Source organism: Ceratotherium simum, chromosome 2 (genome assembly GCF_057802395.1).
Source record: "Ceratotherium simum simum isolate JZ-2026a chromosome 2, ASM5780239v1, whole genome shotgun sequence".
Classification (NCBI taxonomy): Eukaryota; Metazoa; Chordata; class Mammalia; order Perissodactyla; family Rhinocerotidae; genus Ceratotherium; species Ceratotherium simum.
In genome coordinates, this window is record NC_141901.1 from 26,127,850 (window position 1) to 26,152,448 (window position 24,599).

At 40.6% G+C, this 24,599-nt stretch overlaps 1 protein-coding gene across 6 annotated transcripts in view; it reads right to left on the minus strand.

Annotated features, from left to right (window-relative positions):
- The window catches only part of HHAT (hedgehog acyltransferase), a 319,575-nt gene that overhangs the window by 253,677 nt on the left and 41,299 nt on the right, over positions 1 to 24,599 (minus strand). For all 6 annotated transcript variants that reach the window (XR_015554405.1, XM_087439462.1, XM_087439456.1 and 3 more), the window contains one exon: positions 7,373 to 7,486. Coding sequence is in view for 5 of the 6 variants with exons in the window: in XM_087439462.1 (XP_087295588.1) it covers positions 7,373 to 7,486 (114 nt within the window). In the remaining variant the exon portion in view is untranslated. The remainder of the gene's footprint in view (positions 1 to 7,372; positions 7,487 to 24,599) is intronic.

Genomic DNA, 24,599 nt, shown 5'->3' on the forward strand with positions numbered 1-24,599 from the left:
ATCCACCCAAATTAAGGCCATCTGGAACACTCAGTCCAGGTGGTGAAAGCACGGAGCTAATGGGGCCAAAGCTGTGGTTCATACTTATATAAGGGCCAAGCAGACTCAGACAAAGAAAGCACTGTGCCACAGCCACAACCAGAGCCCTGCCCACCAGCTGTCGCACAAATCAAACCTGTGGTCACAAAGGGGATGAGGGAGACACACAGCTCTGCCTCATTCCAAGAAAAACGTGAAGAACACCTACTACTGACTTTAGGTAAGATGTGCTCTGCAGATAAAAAGACGAGTTCATCTGTCCACCCAAGCCAATAACGAGATGCAGAAAGCTGGAATAAGCCAACAACTCCACTTCCCCCAAACCGCAGCTCAAAAGCCACCTCCTTTGGGGCCTTCCCTGATACCCCAAGGCAGACGTGGCCCACTCTTTATCCCAGGCACCCAACCCACCACCATCAGGTCCAGGATCCAGATCAGTATTTGGTTTCCTCTGTAACTTCTCACTCAACTCCCTGAGGGAAGGGGCTGTGTCTCCCAATCCTTTCCCCCAGGACCCAGCACAAGCTTGAAATAGAGTCAGAGAGAGACACTCATGAGAAGAAGGTTGGTATGGCTGAACAGACAGTCTCTGCCCTCGGAGGTTTTGGAATCCCAAGACAGTTGCCTCCTTTCTTGAACACCATGGAGGGGACTGCTCCCAGGAACACACGCAGACCACAGTCGCTGCACGCCACAAATGCCAGCAGACTACAGCAGCAGCCACTACTGACTCGGCTTTCATCATACAAAAGCATAACCTTGAAAAACATCAGGCCCTCCCCACTACCCCAAGAAGCAAGTGGTGCCATCCGTATTGCACAAATGAAACAGGCTCAAAGATATGAAGTAACTTGCTTAAGACTGCATGGCTTAAAAATGGCAAAGCTGGGATTCACCCAAGTGCTCTAAACCACTCCGAACACCACCTCCTGAGATGGAAAGAGCCTTAACTCAAAGTTACAAGCAAATTAAGTGGAGGAACATCTCTATCCTCACCTAGGTCGATTTCTGATGGTGGGAGGTGAAAAACAGGAGCCAAAAACAGGAAGTATGGAAAGACAGAGGAGCATCAAGTCAAGAACAGCAAGTTAAGAACAGCAAGTTCATCTACATTTCGCATTCTCAACAGGGGCTATATCTCCTCCATGGGAGGGGGGAATTGGTTCTTGGAGACAAGAAAAACTTAGTCTTTAGGCATAAAGCACAGGCATGCATACAGCACATAAAAGGATATTCACTATATCTGTGATATTAAAATTTCATAGAAAGGAAGTGACAACTGGGGAAAAAATAGCTAAAAAGGCTTGGGGGGGCAATAATGAAAAAAAGCTAGAGGAACACTGATCTATAGGAAGCAAACAAGAAGTAGCAAGAAAGAGTGAGAGGCAAAAGAGATCAATCAGATGGGGCCACGTTGGTCCTGACGCACACGGCAGAGTCGTGGGGAGGGCAGGAGATGAAAAACTCAGTGTACCCAGGGCAACCTCACCTTTCCTTCTGCCCATCACTTCATTCTTCTACATGTTCAGTTAAAAATATATCAAATATCAAAGCCAGAGACAGGAATATTGATAAAGTCTGTGAGGTATAAAGAATAATGAACTAGCACCTGCACGCCCACCATCAGCTTGAGAGACAAGGCAGTCAGTGCTTTAAGGGGCCCTGGGCAGCTACCCCTGATCTATCCACTTCCCTCCCCAACCAGACATAACCACTATCCTGAATTTTATTTCAATGGTTATCTCATCTTTCTTTGTAGTTTTCCACATGTAAATGTATCATTTAGTTTGCACACTTCTGAGCTTGATATACATAGAATCATATCTGATAGATTCCTCTGCAACTTGCCTCATTAGCTCAATGTTGTGATCTAAAAATTCAGAAAGAGCTTCTCCAGGGAATATGTCAGGATTAGCACTGGTAGCTGTGGGCTACGCACCTCTTTGACTTTACCAGGTAATGTATTACAAAGAGGCTGTACCAACACATATTTGCAACCTCTCCGTATGAGTTCAAGTGGCTGGTTACTTGATATTGTCAAGGGATTTTTATTTTGTTTTGTCTCTGCCAAACTAGAAAGTTGAAATAATATCTTGTAGTTTTAAGATACATTTTCTTGATTACTAATGAAGTTTAACATGCTTTCATAAATTTACTGGTTATTTGTGTTTCCTCTTCTGAAAATTCCTTTTCACATCTTGCACCATTTTTCCACTGGGTGATTTGTCTTTTTCTTAAGAAATTTCTTTATCTATTTCAAATGCTAATCCTTTGTCAGGTTGCAAATCGCTTTTCAATTAGTGACTTGCTTTTTCACTTTCTTCATTGTGTCTTTGGATACATCCAAAGATATACATTGATTATTATATATTATCATACATTGATAAGTTCTTATTTTTAATGGTAGTTAAACATCAATTTTTTCCTTTACAATTTATACTTTTTATGTCTTGTTTAAGAAATCTTGCTCCCTTCTAACATCAAGAGATATTCTCCTATATCATGCTTTCTAAAAGTTTTATACTTTTGTTTTTCGTTTTAAGTCCTTAATTCACCTTGAATATGATTATATACGGTATGGGCCAAGTATTCAATTCACTTTTCAATATGACTAAACAATTGCATCAGCATTGTTTACTGACTAGTTCATCTTTTCCACACTGATCTGAAATGCCAGTTCTGTCATAAATCAAGTTTCCACCTACATACAGGTATTTTCTAAACTCTATTCTGTTCCATTAGTCTATTTGTCTATCCTGGTGCCAATACAACAATGTCCTAATTATTATATCTTTGTAAGTCATAATATCTGGTAGGGCATATCCTCTGATTTTGGTATCAATTTTACACTGTCTTCAGAAAATGAATGTTCCTTTTTTCTCTTTTCTGAAAAAGCCTGAGAAAGATTTAAATAATTTTTGCCTCAGATGTTGGGCAGAAGTGGTGTGTTAGACTAGTGTTTCCTTTACAAATAGATTTTTTTTTTTTTTTAAGATTTTATTTATTTATTTTTCCCCCAAAGCCCCAGTACATAGTTGTCTGTCATAACTGCACATCCTTCTAGTTGCTGTATGTGGGACGCGGCCTCAGCATGGCTGGAGGAGTGGTGCCTCGGTGCTCACCCGGGATCCGAACCCGGGCCGCCGGCAGCGGAGCGCATGCACTTAACCGCTAAGCCACGGGGCCGGCCCTACAAATAGATTTTTAACTACTGATTCAATTTCTTTTAACTGTTATAGTACTGTTTGGTCTTTCTATTTCTTCATGAGTCAGTTTTGCTAAGTTAAATTTTCTAGAAATTTGCTTTGCCAAAGTTTTCAAAATTATTGGCATAAAGTTATGCCAAATATCCTCTTACTATATTTTTTCATCGGCTTTTCCATACCTAATAATGGTTATTTGTGCATTTTCTTTTTTTTCCTGACCAATCTTGCCATTGATTATTTCATTAATATCTGCTATTTTTGTTCTTTCTTTCCTTTTCCTTTTTTGTTTCCTTTTTTCACTGTTCTTTCCTAACTTCTGAAGTTGTATGCTTAGTTCATTAATTTTCAGCCTTTCTTCATTTTTTTTTTTTTGTGAGGAAGATCAGCCCTGAGCTAACATCCATGCTAATCCTCCTCTTTTTGCTGAGGAAGACCGGCCCTGAGCTAACATCTATTGCCAATCCTCCTCCTTTTTTTTCCCCAAAGTCCCAGTAGGTAGTTGTATGTCATAGTTGCACATCCTTCCAGTTGCTGTATGTGGGATGCGGCCTCAGCATGGCCGGAGAAGCAGTGTGTCGGTGCGCACCCGGGATCTGAACCCGGGCCGCCAGTAGCGGAGCGCGCGCACTTAACCGCTAAGCCACGGGGCTGGCCCCTTTCTTCATTTTTAATATGAGCATATAGGGTTATGGTTTCTAATTAAGTACCAGTCTAGCTGCATCCTACAAGTTTTGATATGTAATATATTTCTCATTCGTTTCTATTTTCTAATTTCCAGTATGATCTCTTTGTTGACCTATGAGTTATTTAAAAAAAAAGTATGTTTTCTTTTTTAATTTCTAAATGAATTAGAGTTTTCAGGTCATCTTGGTTTCCAACTTAATTGCACTGGGATTACAGAAGGTAACCCATATAAAACACATCCTTTGAAATGTGTTGAAAATTAGTTCATGGTCCAGTATGTGGTCAATTTTTATAAATACTCTATGTGTTCTTTAAAAGAATGTAAATTATCCAGTGTTAGATGCAATAATTTACATATTTTTTTATATTAAGCTTATTAATTGTATTGTTCCTTATTTTTTTCTATATATCAATTAGTGATGAAATTATGCTAAAATCTCTCCCTACAATCATAGATTTATCTATTTATCTATTTACTGGTCAACTTTTGCTTCATATATTTTACAAAGAAATAGTATTGTAATATCTTCCTAATTAAATGAACACTTTATCACTAAACAATAACCCTCTTTGTCACTAATAATGCTCTTTGCCGGCCGTTAATAAAACTGCACCAGTACTTGGGATGGTGGGGGAGATGAGAGTCTCATATCCGCCTGGAACATCTTTTCCCATCCCTTCACTTTCAAACTTTCTCTGTCCTTCTGTTTTAAGTCTATCTTGCTAAGAAGCACATGTCTGGACTCCGTTTTATTTCTTTATTTTCCTTTATTTCTGTTTGTTTTTCTTCTATCCAGCCTGACAATCTTTTTCTGAGGCGTGTGGGTAGAAACTGGGTCCATTTACACTGATTGTGATTACTGACATATTTACATTTATTTCTGCCATTTCTTTTTTTGCTTTCTCTTTGTCCTACCTTTTCCAGGTTTTATCCCTACTTTTGAATGAAATTTCTAACAAATGAAGTTCACCATTTTCTAAGGGAGGAACAAAAGGATAATACTGTTTCATCAACCTTACTTTACAGAAAATGATGAATTAAGATTCAGTAGTGAGGGGCCGGCCCCGTGGCTTAGCAGTTAACTGTGCACACTCCACTACTGGCGGCCCGGGTTCGGATCCCGGGCGCGCACCGATGCACCGCTTGCCATGCTGAGGCTGCGTCCCACATACAGCAACTAGAAGGATGTGCAACTATGACATACAACTATCTACTGGGGCTTTGGGGAGAAAAGGGGGGGAAAAAAGGAGGAGGATTGGCAATAGATGTTAGCTCAGAGCCAGTCTTCCTCAGCAAAAAGAGGAAGATTAGCAGGGATGTTAGCTCAGGGCTGATCTTCCTCACACACACACAAAAAAAGATTCAGTAGTGAAAGCTTTCCTAAGGTTAGAAAGCTACTCAGTGAGAAAGGCCAGGACCAAGCATGAGTTGTACATCGTCCAGTGCTCTCCCACTACACCGCAATGGGCCCTTAACCACAGCAGTGGTATGAGACTGGATGCATTCAGAGATCCACCTCAAAGTATTTCATCTTCCTCTCACAGAGGCAGAAAAGACAGGTATTAAGCTATTCATTTTACAGTTGGGAAAATTGAGACCTAAGGGTAGTAAGTCATCTACCTATGGGCAGAAAAACTTTGTGTTAGAAATAAAAATGTTAAATTTCTAGAAAATTTGAAATCTTAAAAAAACACCAAACTGGAAGAAAAGAAATTCATTAAGGAAGGCTGAGGTAGATATATTCATTACCAGTTTAGGAACACAAAAAATGTATTACTGATTATTAGGCCTGCTCAGAAAGTTATATGAAATTGGATGAAGGGGGTCAAAAAGTACAAACTTCCAGATATAAGATAAATAAGTGCGGGGATGTAATGTACAACACGATGACTATAGTTAACACTGCTGTGTGATGTATTTGAAAGTTGCTAAGAGAGTAGATCCTAAAGGTTCTAATCACAAGGAAAAAAATTTTTTTCTTTTTTCTCTTTTTTTCCTTGTATCTATATGAGATGATGGATGTTATCTAAACTTATTGTGGTAATCGTTTGACAACATATAATAGTCAAGTCATTATGCTGTACACCTTAAACTTACACAGTGCTGTATGTCAATTACATCTCAATAAACTGAAAAGGAAGTTATGTGAAATTTTTAAATATATTCAGATCTGACAGCATCTAATATTTTAGTTTCTGCCACTTTAAAGATTTTATTTGTTCATTTATTTTCCCCCCCAAAGCCCCAGTAAATAGTTGTATGTCATAGCTGCACATCCTTCTAGTTGCTGTATGTGGGATGCGGCCTCAGCATGGCGAGAGAAGCGGTGCGTCGGTGCGCGCCCGGGATCTGAACCCCGGGCAGCCAGCAGCGGAGCGCGCGCGCTTAACCGCTAAGCCACAGGGCCGGCCCTAGTTTTTGCCACTTTAGAAGATGCAAACCACTTGAGTACAAAAAAATAATCAATATCATATTTAAAACAAAGAAAGTGAGTGTGCTGTTGGGATTTGCTATATTCCAGGATGAGAAGCAACCTAGATAGTACCAATTTTCAGGAAACAGCCAAAAAATAGCCCGAATCGGGTGCTCATCTCTAACCACATGACACCCTGTGTTCTCAGTCTCACATTCTGGTCTCTCTTGCCCAGAGGCTCCTGCTGCTTCTGTCCCTTAAGTGTCTTCACCTCCAAGAACCTCTAAGAATTAAACATTTTTTCTGGGTTGACTTCCAAGTCAGTTTTTGGTCGTGCTTTGTTTTTACTGGATAGATTTCCAAGCACATATTTTTCAGATTAGGAATCTACAGAGGCAAGAAGCATGTATCAGAGGATGCTGGACAAAGCCTGGCCCCCACACTACAGTAAGATCCTCCTGCAGTATCTCAGGTCCCTTGGTAGCTAAACACATGAAGATGTGCTCAGTTCTGCCTCATGCAAAAGCATTTTTCAAACATCCACTTGGAAGAATCTGTTGTTCTCTATTCCAGGCCAAGGCAAGAGTGAAATACTACTGGAATTCAGATCTACAACAGCTACCATAGCATAAGTTACTTGACATTAAAATTATTCCCATTTTGTAATGAAATCATTCACTTTAGTGTCTTCTGAACTTGAAGTGAAATCACATAGATTCTCAACAACAGGTGGGTTTTTTATAAGATCATTTGATAAGGAATGATCTTAAAGAACACCATCTGAAGTTAGTTTTACTCTAAAACCTTCAAATTCATTGGTTTGAAAAATAACTTGGAAGAAGTAAGTGCAGGATAAGAATGTATGGAACCTTTATCTTAAATGTCTTATTGGTCATTAACAAATCTTTCTCATCTTTTCCAGGCTTCCAAGGCTAATATCCATGTGTCCTGATTCCTAGCGCAGGACTCTTTCTTCACAAAAAGCAAAGGAGAAAGAGGCTTAAAAGGAAATGATGCACATAATCATACCTTCCTTGCAAGCAGGTTGGCCATCTGAGACACAGCCGCATGGCCGAGGAGAAGCCACACCAGCCACTGCTTCCCCCACTCCATCCAGAAGCTCCACTCAAAGTCAGTCGGGTCCTAAAACAGGCCAGAAAAGGAGCTTATCAGAGGGATTTCAGTACATGTCTGAGGCAGAACACAAACTCCAGTTAATGAAACAACTGGAAAGAAGGCCAGTGTGAATCCAAACTCTATAAAATGGCAGTTAAACAACACTTCCAGCCTTCACCCCACCACGAGCCCCTCCCACTTGATCTCTCCTCTCCAGCTTGGCTGGTCTCATTGCCATTCTCCAAACAAATGTCTTTGTTAAAGCTGATCCCCCAGGACCCTCTGTGGGATAAAAACTATTATTATCCCCATTTTATAAAAGATGAAACAGAGGCTTCAAGAATTCCATTCATTGACCCAGCATCACATAGATAACGAATTGGGGTTATCTCAGTTTAGTCACCTAGATGCCTTCACTAACAACAGAAATGTAAATTGGACACTAATAAAATTGCTTAAGGTCAGTCATGTTAAATCTTGCTGTCATTTACAGGCAGGAGGATAATTTGATAGAGAAATTAATTCCCTGTAAGACGATAAGGAAAGGATGAAAGGTATACTTCCCTTCCCCTCGGGAAGCTCTGTGTCCATTAGCACCTCGTGCCTATGTCTGTACCAGGCTCTGTATCTATGTGGCTCCCTGGCAGGGGCATGTGAAAACCTCTGGCAAGACTGGACATATGGATGCCTGGGGGCTAATACCTAAGAGCCTTGGCCTCAGGAGCCCCAGGGAGATCATGGCAGCCAAGCTGAGCATGGAGAGAATAAACACAGTGATTGGCCACTCTCAAATGGGCAGTGCAGGCTTGGCCAATGAGCATCTCGGCACCACTATGATGGAGTGAGGATTTGAGGCACTCAGAATTTTCTAGCCAAATTGCATGGGTAATGAAGGAATCCTCCAGTGACTATTGATACTGAACAACTCACCAGTCTCTGTAAGTGAAACTCTAAGCCAAATTTAGTGGCTCACCCCACCCTAGACCATTCCCAGGGAGGGACACACTAAAGCTGACCACCTGATATTCACAAACAGAGCAACCACCATCCTGTTCACCATGGAAAGCTCTGAGCACCTAGAGTCAAGGATATGTGATTTTTTTTTTTTTTTTTTTTGCACCTGAGGATTAAGGGGCAATTTCATTCCAGTTACACGTATTATAAAACATTCTTTGGTCAGAAAGTAAAATATACATAAAATTGATCTTGATTTATATCAGACTATGAACACAGAGGCAGCAAAACTAGCAGCCAACGTTGCAGGCTCAGCTTGGTGTGGATCCCAGATCTACCTACATACTGGCTGTGATGACCTTGAGCGAGATACTTCACTTTTCTGCTCTGTCTGTTCATATGATAACAGTACCAATCTTCTAGGGATTGTGAGGTTTAAATGAGATCATATGTAAATCAAAAGTTTAAAACAGTGCCTGGTATGCAATACTCACTAAAAATTGTTATCTGCAATGAACTGCTAGTCCCATGTGCTTCCCATCCTGTCTTAACCAGCCAAGATTATATCATGGTTTACATGGTACCACTTGTTAAAAAAAAAAGAGAGAGATTTTTTTTTCCATTTTTCAAATAAAGAAATACAATACTCTGCATTCTCAAACAACACACGCTCCCCACATGCAAGATCCTGATACACACACTCTCTTCTCACAGAGCCCCCACCCCCAGGAAATCATGGATCCAGTCTGATTCCTTCCATTTAGAGATGACTATGTGAGGGCCCAGGACGTGCCCACACAACATAGCTAGGAAGGAGCAGAGCAGAGAACTCAAACCTTTAACCTAGCTCTTGATCCCTGATCTGGAGCTCATTTCCCCATCTCAAAAATTCCAGATTAATGGAGAATCAATTAACTGAATAAAGGCAAACAAGTTCAAAGGGCATGTGATGAGGCCATGCCAGAAAAATGTCACTATTGTAAAAGGGATACAGATAAAAAAGACACTAAAAGCCAAGATTGAATTTTTTAATACCCTTCTCAAAAATGTTTCAACATTTTAGCTTTTTTAATATAAATAATATTTTTGAACACTAAGAATTACATTTAGAATTCATGACCCCAGGCTTACTTATGCTTCAAAACGTTTCCAGTTTTCATTTTTTAGGGGGAAAAAATGATATAATATCTCATAAAACATAAGAAATCAAAAAAAATCTTTATGTTTCACCAGAAGGCCTAGGACTACTGAAAACTCTGTGCTGGTAAAATCCCATTCGCAAACAAGTCTTTCATCACTAATTCTTTCAGAAAATATACATTTAAAGGAAATAAAAACATTTCTCTCATGTCTATCCTTCTCCATTTAAAATATTTACCTAAAGAAAATGACTGGACAGAAAAGCTGAGGCAATGAATAGAACAAGAGGGCCAAGAAATAGTGGTTAATGATTTGGGTAAGAAAAATGTTGGCTCTCCCACTTCCATAAGCAAAAGCTTTCTAGACTCTGAACTCAATCACACATTTCAAGGTAAATGTTAAAGTTTCAAAACAAGAACAACTTTTTCAGGGCCAGCCCCGGTGGCCTAGTGGTTAAGTTCGGCGTGCTCGGCTTCGGAAGCCCGGGTTCAGTTCCCAGGTGCGGACCTACACCACTCATCTATCAGTGGCCATGCTATGGCAGTGGCTCACATACAAAAAGAGGAAGATTGGCAACGGACTTTAGCTCAGGTGAACAACTTTTTCATATTCTGTTCCTTCCCCACTTCCTTTCTTGACACTACAGTTCTTAGTCAACTAGAAACCTCTTCTTCAGTTCTGTAAAGGAGTCAGACATAAACTCGGGATAAATTCTAGCCAGACAGAACCAGGAAGGCTCCTCCACGGAGAAAGGGGAAACTGAGCTCCAAGGAAAAATAATCCACATCCAATCTGTGACATCAGTGCTTCTGAAACTTCAGTGTGCACACGAAGCACCTACAGATCTTACTAAAATGCAGATTCTGATTCAGAAAGTCTAGAGAGAAGCCTGGGATGCTGTATTTCTAACAAGCTCCCAAGCAATGCAATGTGACGCCACTGGCCTGGGCACCACACTTCCAGTAGTAAAGATCTACATCACTCATTATGCCTCCCTACAGCTGAATGTTCACAAGCCCAGAGAATCCTTAACAGCTCACCCCACTCCAGACCACTCCCAGGCAGGGACACGCTAAAGCTGACCACCTGATATTCACAAACAGAGCAACCATCACCCTGGTTACCATGGTAAGCTCCGAGCACCTAGAGTTAAGAATTTACTGGGCTGAATAAATTAACAAGTACAGTTATTCATTCTGAGGCTTTCAATCTGCAACCTGGCAATACTGAGAACTCTGAAGGATGCAACAGTTCTGGGTCTCTTAAGTAGTCATTCTACCTTCCTGGGGAAACACTGGGTTTCCTGCTCTTAATAAAAGAAAGGGTCTGGGCCTGGTGTTCTTAACTGGAGAGTTCTACACCAGGCATTGTGGGAAAATCTCTAACTCCTCACCCTGGGAGCTCACAGCACCACACGGACACCCCACAATCAAGACACTCTGAAAACCAACGGCAAAGCAGGAGAGGTAACAATGGAGTAATTCAACCACATATATTAGTGTAACTGAGACCTTTCCTTCTCATACAAATTGCTGATTAACATTCCAGGTATGTGTTCCCTAATGATAACCTCACAACATCCTTAAAGGAGTTTTTGTTTGTTTGTTTAAACTCCGTGTTACAGAGGAGTTCATTGAAAGTCAGAGTAAGCAAACTATTTGTTCAAAACTAGCAGGGGGCAGAGCTGGGTTTCAAACCCGGCCCTGTCTAATACCAAGGAGGAAGCTCTTTTCCAAGAAGTTTCTACTTGTGCTGACCTCTCTACATGGACTCCCCTGACACACCCAGACACAGACACCCAAACACCCAGAGAGAGAAAGAGAGAGACACACACACACACACACACCACTATCTGACCGAACTGTCTCCAACCCAGAGGTGCTTCCTCAATGCCCTCATAACCACAAAGATGTCAGCTCAAGTGTGAAGCCCTCCCCACCCTTCCAGGTGGACCTCACTGCACCTCCTTCTCTCACTCACACCTCAATTCCAGCACTTTCATTATAACACATTTTACCACAGCATATTTACTATAGTACTTTTTATTATAGCTAATTCATGTATTTTCTCGCTAGGGGGGAAATAATGGTAAGTTCCTGAGGGCAAGAAACTTGACTTAACCACAAATTTGTATCACGAACGCCCAACATTCAGGAAGCCTTTCCAGTGGTGGGGGAGTGAAATCGGGCTGCCTAAGTTCCCGTCACATTTCCACCCCCGTATGAACTTGGACAAGGCCCTTGACTACCTGGACCTGAGGCTTCTCATGTGTAAAATGAAGGGTTGACCCAGCACAATGTCTGAGATTTCTTTCAGTGCTTTCAATGTCTAAAATTTTCAGTGGAAAAAACAGTTATTTTCCAGGCTAAAGGGAAGAAATACTAAGAGTGCTGGGCATCCACACACGGACTCTGAGTCCTGACTGTGTGCCCACAAATTAGGAGAGGGGGTGATCTCCCTGCTCACACTGCCATGTGACCAATCCAGGCCTCCAGGTGCCACACCCACACCATCAGCCTGCTCTGTTCCAGAAAGTTCCCCACTCATCCCACCTGCCCTCTTCCCCAGAATGGGAAGAAACCATTACAGTGTATGGATTTACTATGTGGTATGATTCTGCCCACAGCATGATAAGAAAGCTACCCTCAGAGAGGTTAAACATCATTCCCACAGTCCCACAGCCAACACATGACAAAGCCTGACTTGGAAGCCCAGGTCCTCAGGCTGCATAGGCTGTGCTTTATGTGATAAAACACATATAACATAAAATTTACCATCTTAACCATTTTTAAGTGTACAGCTCAGTGGCATTAAGTACATTCACATTATTATGCAACCACCACCACCACCCATCTTAAGAACTCTTTCCATCTTGTAAAACTGAAACTCTGTGCTCATTAAACAGTAACTCTCCATTCCCCCCTCATCTCAGCCCCTGGCAACCACCTTCTACTTTTTCTCTATAGATTTGACTATTCTAGGTACCTCAGATAAGTGGAATCATACAGTATTTGTCCTTTTATAACTGGCTTATTTCATTTAGCATAATGTCTTCAAGATACATGTGTGTTGTAGCATGTTAGAATGTCCTTCCTTTGTATGGCTGAATAATATTCCACTGTATGGATATACCACACTTTGTTTATCCATTCACCTGTCGATGGACACTTGGGTTGCTTCTACCTCTTGGCTGTTATGAATAATGCTGCTATGAACATGGGTGTACTAAGTGTTCAATTTCTAATGTTTTGAATTCTAAATTATTGCTTAATGTTGCCAAAGGACCTTTTTTTTATCCTGTGCACTTATATCTGGAGGCTCAAATCTTTTTCAAAATCATCTAGTAATTCAAGCACAGGAAGTTAAAAGATTCCCGGCGAATGAGGATCTTATGTTGTTAGCTCACCACTGAGCAAATCTTTCCTTGTTCTAGCCTTGAATTCTCATCACCCTTAAACCTCACTAGATTACAGCACTCTCATGCTTGGCCTCCTAGGCGAGGTACTGAACTCTTATCACAGGGGGATGGCCAAGACTCGCCTCCTGCACTTTTTCTTGCATTCCTCAGACAATGCTGAATTAAACCACAGGCTTAAAGCCTATTTTTCAGCTGAAGATAACACAAACCCACATCTAATAAGACAACCTAGTGGACTGAAAGGTTGTTCAAGTACCGAGTGCCAAGTAAAATCCTAAGGTCCCCACCAAGACACCCTAAGTGAAGCCAAGAAATTCATCCTGCAGCTACAACCAGTGACACCAAGTTCACCGCTGGTTCTTCATCCCAGAGTCTCTCAGGGCCTAGCCTACCTTTCAGTAAATCATGGCTCTTACCAGCAGCTGAATCTTTAATTCAAATTTCAGAAGGTTATTTGCCAGGATTTAATAGAACTGAAATTCCACATGTTAGGGATTCTGAAAAAGCTTGAGTTTTGCGGGGCGGGGGGGTTGTTGTTTTAAGGTAAAATTCACATGACATAGAATTAACCATATTAAAGTCAATTCAGTGCTATTAGTACGTTCACAATGTGACATAGAATTAACCATATTAAAGTCAATTCAGTGCTATTAGTACGTTCACAATGTTGTGAAACCACCACCTCGACCTAGTTCCAAAACATTTTCATCATCCCAAAGGAAACCCTGTACCCATTAATCAATCACTCCCTATTCCTCCCCCCTCCCCCAGCTTCTAGCAACCACCAATTTGCTTTCTGTATCTGTGGATTTACCTATTCTATATATTTTATATAAATGGAATCATACAACATGTGACGTGGCTTCTTTTACTTAGCATAATGTTTCTGAGGTTTATCCACATTGTAACATGTATAAATATGCCATCCCTTTTTTTCCCAGTTATTTTATTGAGGTCATAACGGTTTATAACATTGTGTAATTTAGGTGTACATTATTATTTATAAGTTTCTGTATAGATTGCTTTGTGTTCACCACCAATAGTCTAATTTTCATCCATCACCATACATATGTGCCCCCTTACCTCTTTTGTCCACCCCTCAACTCCCTTCCCCTCTGGTAACCACTAATCTGTTCATCAAAACTACAATACCATCCCTTTAGGGGGCGTAGTGGTTAAGTTTGCGTGCTCCACTTCAGCGGCCCAGGGTTCACAGGTTCAATTACCAGCATGGATCTATGCACTGCTCATCAGGCCATGCGTGGCAGCATCCCACATACAAAATAGAGGAAGATAGGCACAGATGTTAGCTCAGGCTAATATTCCTCAGCAAAAAGAGGAAGATTGGCAATAGATGTTAGCTCAGAGCCAATCTTCCTCACCAAAACAAAACAATGCCATTCCTTTTTACTGCTGAATAATATTCCATTGTAGGGATATGCCACATTTTGTTTATCTATTCATCAATTAATGGACATTTGAGCAGTTTCCACCTTTTGGCTATTTTGAATAATGCTATGAACATCTAGAAACATTTGTTTTGATACCCATTTTCAATTCTTTTGGGTATATACCTAGGAGTGGAATTGTTGAGTCATAGGGTAGTTCTCAGTTTAACCTTCTGAGCAACCACTAAACTGTTTTCCACAGTGGCTGTACCATTTTACATTCCAAACTTGAGTTTTTAAGGCAAAACAAGGCCTTCCTTAACTAACTCTTCGTCTGCAGGGTGTTGCTGGTATCACAGAGAACTCTGTCGGGTCTGGTCCTCCAGCAAGACCTCGCCCTACTCCGACCTCTCCTGCCTCCTTGAGCAGACACTTCAGGAAATCTGCTGTTTTAGCATTCCAATTTCATCCTGGGGGCAAATGTCAGCAATGGCTGGAAATAAGAGGGTAAAAATTGGCTTTGGAGAGAATCTTATTATATAAAGTGCTCCCTGAAAAGTTAATCCTGACAGTCTGCAGGATTTGGCATCTGAATTTTTTTTTAATTCACTAATTCTTTCCGTTTGTATGAACTCATCTTTCTGTTAAGATCGATACAGAGGCCAAAATGGTTATTTACTTAATGATGAAATCTGCTCTGACCAGCAAATTTATTACCATCCATAAACACGATCAGGAACTGAAGGAACTTAATAGAGGTCTCCTTGGTGCGGCCAATCTTGGCTCAGGACCTACCAGAAGGAGGGTTCAGGACCTTAGAATTGCAAAATTAAATTCCTCGGGGTTCAGGAAGAGCTGCAGCCAAACTAGAATGTTCAACTACTTCCATTGACTCAATAGAGCTAAATCTGACATTCATTGCTACACTTCTCTGGGGCCTTGAAGGGAGAATGGGTGGAGATTCCCAGAGAGTTAACTGAGGGAATTAACATCACTAAGGCAGAGATCCTTGGGCTTTAAGTTCCATCTAGTAAAGGGCACCAAGAACACAGAGATAAGTAATTACGACGGACGGCCCCAGAGGAAGACTTGTCTGTTTCCAGAAGACACTACTTTCACCCCGAGTTTGTGTCCATCACAATGCAGAGAAAGTGAGAAAATCCTTGAAGTGGCCAACAGAGCCAGTGGTGTGCTGTGTGTGGCAGAAACCAGAATGTGCTCACACTCAGGAGATCCAGGCTTGAGTTCAGTTCTGTCACCTACCATTATGTGATCTTGGGCTGGTCAGTCCTCCTTTATATAATCAGAATTAAATATGATCATGAAAGCCAAAGGGATTGATGAATGAAGCCCAAAGTCTAAAGTTAGAAAAGTTAATGCATCTAAAATTGAACTCATCCCTCCAAATCCATCCTGCTTATTGCTATCAAAATCATCCTGCTGGGGCCAGCCGGGTGGCATAGTGGTTAAGTTCACGAGCTCTGCTGCAGCAGCCCAGGGTTCACGGGTTCGGATCCCGTGCAGTCCCGGGCGTGGACTGACACACTGCTTGTCAAGCCATGCTGTGGCGGCGTCCCATGTAAAGTAGAGGAAGATGGGCACAGATGTTAGCCCAGGGTCAGTCTTCCTCAGCAAAAAGAGAAAGATTGGCAACAGATGTTAGCTCAGGGCTAGTCTTCCTCACAAAAAAAAGAAAAGAAAAATCATCCTACTGAAACAAGGGTTAGCAAACTTTTATAAAAGGGCTAGATGGTAAATATTTTCAGCGTTGTGGGCCATACAGTCTCAGTGGCAGCTACTCAGCTCTGACGGTGAGGCTTGAAAGCAGTCAAAGACAACATACAAACGAACAGGTGTGGCCATGTTCCAACAAAACTCTACCTTCAAAAACAGGTGGAGGGCCAGCTTTGGTCCACAGGCCACAGTTTGCTGACCCCTGTTCTAAGGAATTACCACGTCTCCCAGCCCCACCACTTACCTCCTAGTGAGAGTGTGCCGGGAGCATTGTTTTATCACACACATGGATGGCATTCTTAGCTAATTTGCTCTCAGCTCTGAGGTCTACATCTACACATGAAGCAGATTCTATGAAGATCATGGAAGAGTCTCAGCAGCAGCATATCAACTAGCCCTTGTTATCCAGGAAAAACCTGGGGTTACTGAACATCTTTTTCCTCCCTGTACTCTGGGCTGGACTTACTTCCTCCTGAGGACTATTCTCTGCACATTTAGACTTGTTCCCTCCACTCTGTCCCCTCTTCATAGCACCAAAGTAATATTTTCAAGACCACATCTGATCATGTCACTCCCCCATTTAATACTTTTCATGTTTTCCCCTTAGCATTCCAGAGAAACATTCTCAGCAAGATTCATGCAGCTCTACACATCTGGCCCTGCCCACCCCTTCATCATCCTACCTAACTTTTCTCCCCAGTTCTGTAATACAGCCATGCTGACCTCTGTGACATCCACCCAAACATGCTGTGCCCATAACAGCTAGAACTTCCGCCCTTTGCTCCGTCTACTTGGAGAAACTTATCCCTCAAACATCATGATAACGATGACCTACCCTTCAGGTCTCAGCTCAGGTAAGCCCTCTCCCAGGAAGTTAACAGTCTGGTCTCACTGTCCCTCGTCTATGCTCCAACAATGCACTATGGTTAACTTTCTCATGGCAACTTACCACATGGTGCTTTAATTGTAGGTTACTGAGCTGCCTCTCCACTAAACTTTGGGCTCCTTTCTGACAGGGACTACGTATATATTCAGCATTGTATCTCCCAAGAAACCAGCATATACTGGATGTTCAAGAAAAGCTTGTTAATTAACTGAATGATTATACGATGGGTCAAATCATTTTTAGGAACCTAGTGTAAGCACAGTCTACTGGGAAAGGGGAACAAGAGATACAAAAAGTGGAGAACCTGGCATCTGTCCTGGAATGCTTATATACTCACAGTTAGAGAGCATAAACTCATGCAATATTTCTAGTGGATGATCTACTCCACCTACTCAAGGCCTACTGTCTAGTGTATCAATTATTCACTCTAAAGAGATGGACAAAATAGAGTACTATTATAACAGAAGACCTATTTTGTGATTTAATTATAAGATTTAAATAAACTAAAATATGGAAAACACTTGGAATAGTGCCTGGTATTTATTAAGTACCATGTTATGTGTTTGTTAAATAAATATACAAACAACAGAAAAAACAACAACTCTATTTCACTCTGACAGCCCTAGAAACATAAATCCAAGAGTTTTCAAGCTGATATCCTGAAACAGATAGAGATACTCATAGGCAAAATCTGAGAGAGTTGACCTGCTCAAGATCCCCGAAACCCAATCAAAAGAAAGGGAAGAAGGAAGGTTCTAGAAACTGGACTGAAAAGCAGTGAATCCATGGTTAACAAAAGGGGAACATCAGCAATCCGAAAAGCCGCAACACCTAAAATGCCATGAGAAAGTGACCATCTTAACCCTCTCCTCAAAATAAAACTGCTCTGTACGGCCAATACTGCCAACTGGCTCAATCAAGACTCCTCCAGCCCCACTCTAGCACAATTTCCTACACATTAGAGGTTAGAAGGCAAAAAACTACATTTCCCAGAATTCCCTGCAGCTAGCACGTCTACAGATGACCTAGCTTCTGATGAACAAACACACACAGGAAAACTTTGAAGGTGAAAGAACAAAGATGCATGGGCTGTGAGACTCTTCTGGAAGAATGGTGGCAGAGGCCCCTGTTTTTCTGCAGTAGTCACGTGGAGACTCCAGGGCCCAGTCAGTCCAGAGGTGCTGCAGCTTCCTGGCGTGGCAGTCTTGGCTAAAGCACCACAGCACTATGTTCTCAAGCCCGGAGCTGTGCAGCAGCCAGAGTTTTGCAGCAGCTCTGGGAATTGCTCCTGGAAGCATACTTAGTGCCTGTCCCTACAGTCCTTTTGACTACTCTGAAATCTCCTTAAATCCCTGCAACAAATTCTTTTCTGCTTAAACTGACTAGAGTAGATTCTGTTTTCTGCAATGGAACCTGGATCAGCATACTTTGGAAGGAATTTTTCTTCTGACTACAATCCAGCTCTAGCTTTATAATAGAAGCATTATGAAAATAATTCAATTTGAAGAACACTATTCTGAAATAAGTCTACTCAGTGGGAGAAAATGAAATGGAGAAAAACACTAGGTCAGTCCAAGGAGTGTTCTAGAACCGGACAATGAAGGAGTGTTCTACACTCACAAGTGCACCTATTTGTGTATTTCGAAACCAAATAGAAAATGATCTGCCTTACTCACCAGTCTGTATTTTTCATTATCATAACTCTTTTCTCCTCAGACGGAAAAAACAACGGGGAGCGGAATATATTTACTGTTATCCTTACCCTCATAGCCAGCATTTTGCAAAAAAAGAAATACCACCAAAATACTAGACATTTTTGTGTTTCTATTTCCTAAATAGCATTATGTGCATATTATTTACTTTGAGACCATACCTAGTCCCTAATCACACTGAGCAAAAGTTATCTGTGAACAGAGAAGACCTTTACAAGATATTTGGAGCCGGAAATGTTTCCCTGCACATTCAAAGGCAGCAAGCTCACCTTAACGGCCTATAAATCTCCCAAGGAGAAAGAAAACACAGGATTAAATTGTAAGAATTCTGCACAGAAGAAGTACTGCTCTCTGGATGAACTCCGGCTAATGATTCATTAGCAATTATTGGAAGAGTTTTCTTTATCTTTCAACAGATGCTTTGCTATTTCCAAAATAATTTGAACTACATTATTTTACTGCTCACAATTTCCAGAGACAACACTCTTTCCCCAGCCAACATTTTCACAAAGATAAAATGTTTTCACTAACAAAACTTTTTTTTTCTGTAAATAACAAAGTCTCTGCTTAAATGTCTTTACTATCCTGCACAGATGAAGAAGATGCTCACAAGGGTAGGGATGGCATTGCCACGACTAGCACAAATTGCACTGATCTACTGTGCATTGTTCCCAATCTCTCAGTTGGCTATCATGATCTAAGCCTGGCAAATCGGTCCAGGGTATAATGGGGGTGGAAAGGTATTTTGCAGAAGAAGAACTTCGAGAAAAACCTCTCAAGACAACTTAATTAGTCAAGAGGACCCAATTAATGTGGGTAAATTCTCTGCATCTCTTCAACCCAATTGCCAAGCTAAACTCAGTAACATCCTCTGGCTACACCTCTACCTACCTACTTCCTAGAAGTCGCTCCAGATTACTCAAGACTTATGCATATACTTGATCCAACATGTATAGATTCTATCTCACTGCTTTGTCTATTTCATATTTCTCCCTTTCTTCCTGATGCTAACAAAGAAAGAATCAAATTTTTAAAAAAAAATATTAAATTCTAGTATGAAGTCAAAGGCACAAAAACTATGTAATTTTCCCCACACCTCTCAAACTGGAAAAACATTAACCGTATTTTCTACAAGGTATATAGAGAAATGAGTTGTAAATAATTAATAAGGCTGATAAATAAGCTACGGATCATGACAAAGAAAAAATGTAATAGAATGGGATGGCTAGACAGCAAATTACACAAGCTCTTAAGATTCCCCAGCTACAAACTATGCTAATAAATCATGCATCCCAATAGTGTCACTTCTCCAAGATACCAAAAAGACAAGGTGGGTCATAGTAACGTGGAGGAAAAAAAATGGTCCCCAGCCCTTTGGGGACCACAGCCCCTAAAATGGGCCTCAAATTCAGAGAATTTGCTTTCTGCTTAGGAAGTCTTTGCACAGTCAAGAAAACTAGCTAATACATAACATCTCTGCCATTGGCAAACACTACCAAACTGGAACTCCAGATGGAAGCCCAAAATGTTGAAGGTTGCCACGGCAGAAGGCCAATGAATTCTCCTAAGAGTGATAAAAGAAAGAAAAAGGAAAAACTAACATTTTTGCCACCCATCCAGGGGGAGAGGAGAACTCCTCACAATCCCAGATGTCATTTTTCTCCTTGAATTTTACACACTGCATGAAAGACCAGGAAAAATGGACAGAGTATGGAAGGAGTCTCCCAAACTTCTTTTCAATCTGTCCCCTTTGCCCATTAGGTAGCCAAGTGCTCCAAAAAAGACCTTCCTGTGAAATAATAGAATATATATATATTGGTCTCTGTCCCTGATGCCTGGCACAGAGCTACTAAAACTCTCGTTATTTTCTAAGTCATAGAGCACTAGGAGCATCTTTTGTTCTAATATTTGGTCTTCAACCCCAATTCCTGACACAGAGCTCCTAAATCCCTTGGAATTTCCTGGGTGATAGGAGTATCTTTTGTTTGAATGAGGTGACTCTTGTCAGGCTCCTGAGTGGGGGCTGGTCACCAGAAAAACCAAGCCATGATTAGAAGTTTGGGATTTTTCAGCCCACCTCCTATTCTCCAGGGAGGAGAGAGGGGCTGGAAATGAAGTTAATCATTGATCACGCCTATGTAATGAAGCCTCCATAGAAATCCCAAAAGTACAGGGTTCAGAGAGCTTCCAGGTTGGTGAACATGTGGAGGTGCTGGGAGAATGGTGCTCTCAGAGAAAGCATGGAAACTCCGTGCCCCTTCCCACATACCTTGCTCTATGCATCTCTTCCATCCAGATGATATCTGTATCTTTTGTCACATTCTTTTATAATAAACCAGTGAACAGTAAGTAAACTGTTTTCCTAAATTCTATGAGTCGCTCTAGCAAATTAATCAAACCTGAGGAAGGCGTCGTGGGAACCTCTGATTTACAGTCAGTCGGTCAGAAGCGCAGGCAACAACCTGGACTTGCAATTGGCATCTGAAGGTTGGAGGGGGAAGCAGTCTTGTGGGACTAAGCCCTTAACCTGTGGGATCTGAGGCTATCTCCAGGTAGATAGGGTCAGAACTGAGTTAAATTGTAAGACACTCAGCTGGTGTCACTGAATTGCTTGGTGAGAGAAAAGGAGAAATTCACAAGAAAAATGAGGTTTTCTATACGCTCCTCTCCCAGAGCATCCCTTAGGATGGTCAGCCATCACAGTAGCTGAGGTGCCTCCAAGGCTGGGAACAAAGACAAACAAGAACAAAAGCCAAGGCTCACCACATCTTTAGGGCATGTCTCTACCATCTGTTCCCCACAGTGCATTGCCTCAGCCATCTCTCCGCAGAAACTTATTTGTTTGTTATTAAAATGACATCTTTTTTATGATGTCTGAAACTTACTTCAACACAGAGACTTCTGGTTCCAGGCAAGATACAATAAACACATTTCTCCCTAACCCTCCCACTAAAGACAGCTAAATTTTAATTACCTGGATGTATTATAAAACAAACAGAAGAAGACTCTGAAAGATGGAAAAATGGCAGACTGGCTAGGGACCTAAGGACTTGAGGAACAACAATAAACAAAATAAAATAAATAAAATAACTCACTGGATGGGCTTAATAGCAGAAGTGGATGACATTGAAAGGAATCATTGAACCTAAAGATAGGTCAATAAAAATTACACAATCTGAATAACAGAGAAAAAATGGCTGAAAAATAAACAGAGCCTCAAGGACCTGTGGTACAATTATAAAAGATCTAACATTCACGGCATTGGAATCTTAGAGGGTAAAGAGAAAAAACGTGAAGCTGAAAAAATATTCAGAGAAATAATGGCTAAAAATTTCACAAATTTGGCAAAAAGCAGAAAGCTACAGATTCAAGAAGCTGAATGAACCCCAATCAAATTAAATATACCAATTAAAAACAGAACAAATCTGTTTATTATAATTAAATCTGGCAGAATAAATTTTTAAGAAATGATCCAACTCTATGCTGTCTATAAGAAATTCATTTCCAATATAACAATATAGGTAGGTTGAAAGTAAAAGGATGGAAAAGGATATGCTATACAAACATCAATCAAAAGAAAGCAGTAGTGGCTATACTAATATTAGATAAAGTAGACTTCAGTGAAAGAAAATCACCAGAGTCAAAAAGGATTATTAAATAATGATAAAAGGGTCAATTCACGAAGAAGACATAACAATCCTAAACGTATATGCACCAAATAAAAGAGCTGTATAATGAAGCAAAAACGGATAGACCTGAAAGGAGAAATAGACAAATTCACAATTATAGTTGGAGACTTGAACACTTCTCTCTCAACAATTAATAAAACTACTAGAGAGAAAATCCTTAAGGATACAGAAAAATTTACCACCAAAAACCAACAGGACCTTATCAACATTTACAGAACATTCTACCCAACCACAGCAGAATACACATTCTTTTCAAGTGCCCATGGAACAATCAATAAGATAGACTGTATCCTGGGCCATAAATCTCAACAAATTTTTGAAAATTTCACCATTCAAAGTGTATTCTCTGACCACAATGGACTCAAACTAGAAATCAATATCAGGGGGGCTGGCCCCGTGGCTTAGCGGTTAAGTACACATGCTCCGCTACTGGCGGTCCCAGTTCACATCCCGGGCACGCACCGATGCACTGCTTGTCTGGCCATGCTGAGGTGGCGTCCCACACACAGCAACTAGAAGGATGTGCAACTATGACATACAACTATCTACTGGGGCTTTGGGGAGAAAAAGGGAAAAAAAAGAAAAAAAGGAGGAGGATTGGCAATAGATGTTAGCTCAAGGCCGGTCTTCCTCAGGAAAAAAGGGAGGATTAGCATGGATGTTAGCTCAGGGCTGATCTTCCTCACAAAAAAATAAATAAATAAATGAATAAATAAATAAATAACAGAAAGATAACAGGAAAATCCTCAAACATTTAGAAATTAAGCAACATAACCCATGAGTGGGTTCTTCTAAATAACCCATGAGTGAAAGAGGAAGTATTAAAGGAAATTAAAAAAATAAACAGAACTGAATAAAATGAAAATACAATTTAACAAAACGTGTAGGATGCAGCTAAAGCAGTGCTGGAGAAATATTTATTTGTTGTTAATTTATAACACTAAATATTTTTATTAGAAAGAGTAAAAATCTCAAAACCCTAAGCTATCACCTCAAGAAACTAGAAAATAAGGAGCAAAATAAACCAGAGCAAGCAGGAAGAAGGAAATAAAGATAAGAGCAGAAATTAATCAAATAGAAAACCAAAAAATAGAGAAAACCAATGGAACAAAAAGCTGGCTCTTTGTAAAAAATCAATAAAGTTCACAAATCTAGCAAATGGACAAGGAATATAAGAGAAAACTCAAAATACCGATACCAGGAATAAAACAGGATATCACCACAAACTCCACAGATATTATGAGGATAATAAGGGATACTACGAGCAACTCCATATGCATAAAGCTGAAAATTTAGATAAAATGGACTAATTCCTCAAAAAGCACAGACTACCAAAACTCACCCAACACAAAATATAAAACTTTAACCATTGAACAAATTGAAATCATAGTTCAAAACTCTCAAAAAACGAAATCTCCGGTCCCAAGCAATTTCACCAAAGAATTCTACCAAACATCTAAACATATTCTCTTTGAGAAAAGAGACAGGGGGAAACACTCCCCAACTCATTTTATAAGTCTAGCAATCAACACATGAAATATTAAATTAAAAATGTAAGATCATTTATAATCACTCAAAAAATAAAATACTTAGGTATAAATCTAACAAAACACGTATAGAATTTATATGTTAAAAACTACAAAACACTAATGAAAGAAATCAAAAAAGATGTAAATAGGGGCTGGCCCCGTGGCGTAGCGGTTAAGTGCGCGTGCTCTGCTGCTGGCGGCCCGGGTTCGGATCCCGGGCGTGCACCGACGCACCGCTTGTCAGGCCATGCTGAGGCTGCGTCCCACATAAAGTGGAGGAAGATGGGCACGGATGTTAGCTCAGGGCCGGTCTTCCTCAGCAAAAAGAGGAGGATGGGCATAGATGTTAGCTCAGGACTGATCTTCCTCACACACACACAAAAAAAGATGTAAATAAACAGACACATTACATTCATGGATTGGAAGATTCAACATAGTAAAGACATCAATTTTCCCCAAATTGATCTACAAATTTAACAGAATTCCTGTCAAAATCCCAGCAAAACATTTTGTAGATACCGAAAAGCTTATTCTAAAACTTATATGGAAAGGCAAAGGAACTAAACGAACTAAAACAATTTCGAAAAAGAAGAATAAAGGTAAAGAGATTACATTACCTGATTTTAAGACTTACCCGTAATCAAGAGAAGTTGGTATTTGTGAAAAGACGGATACATAGATCAATGGAAC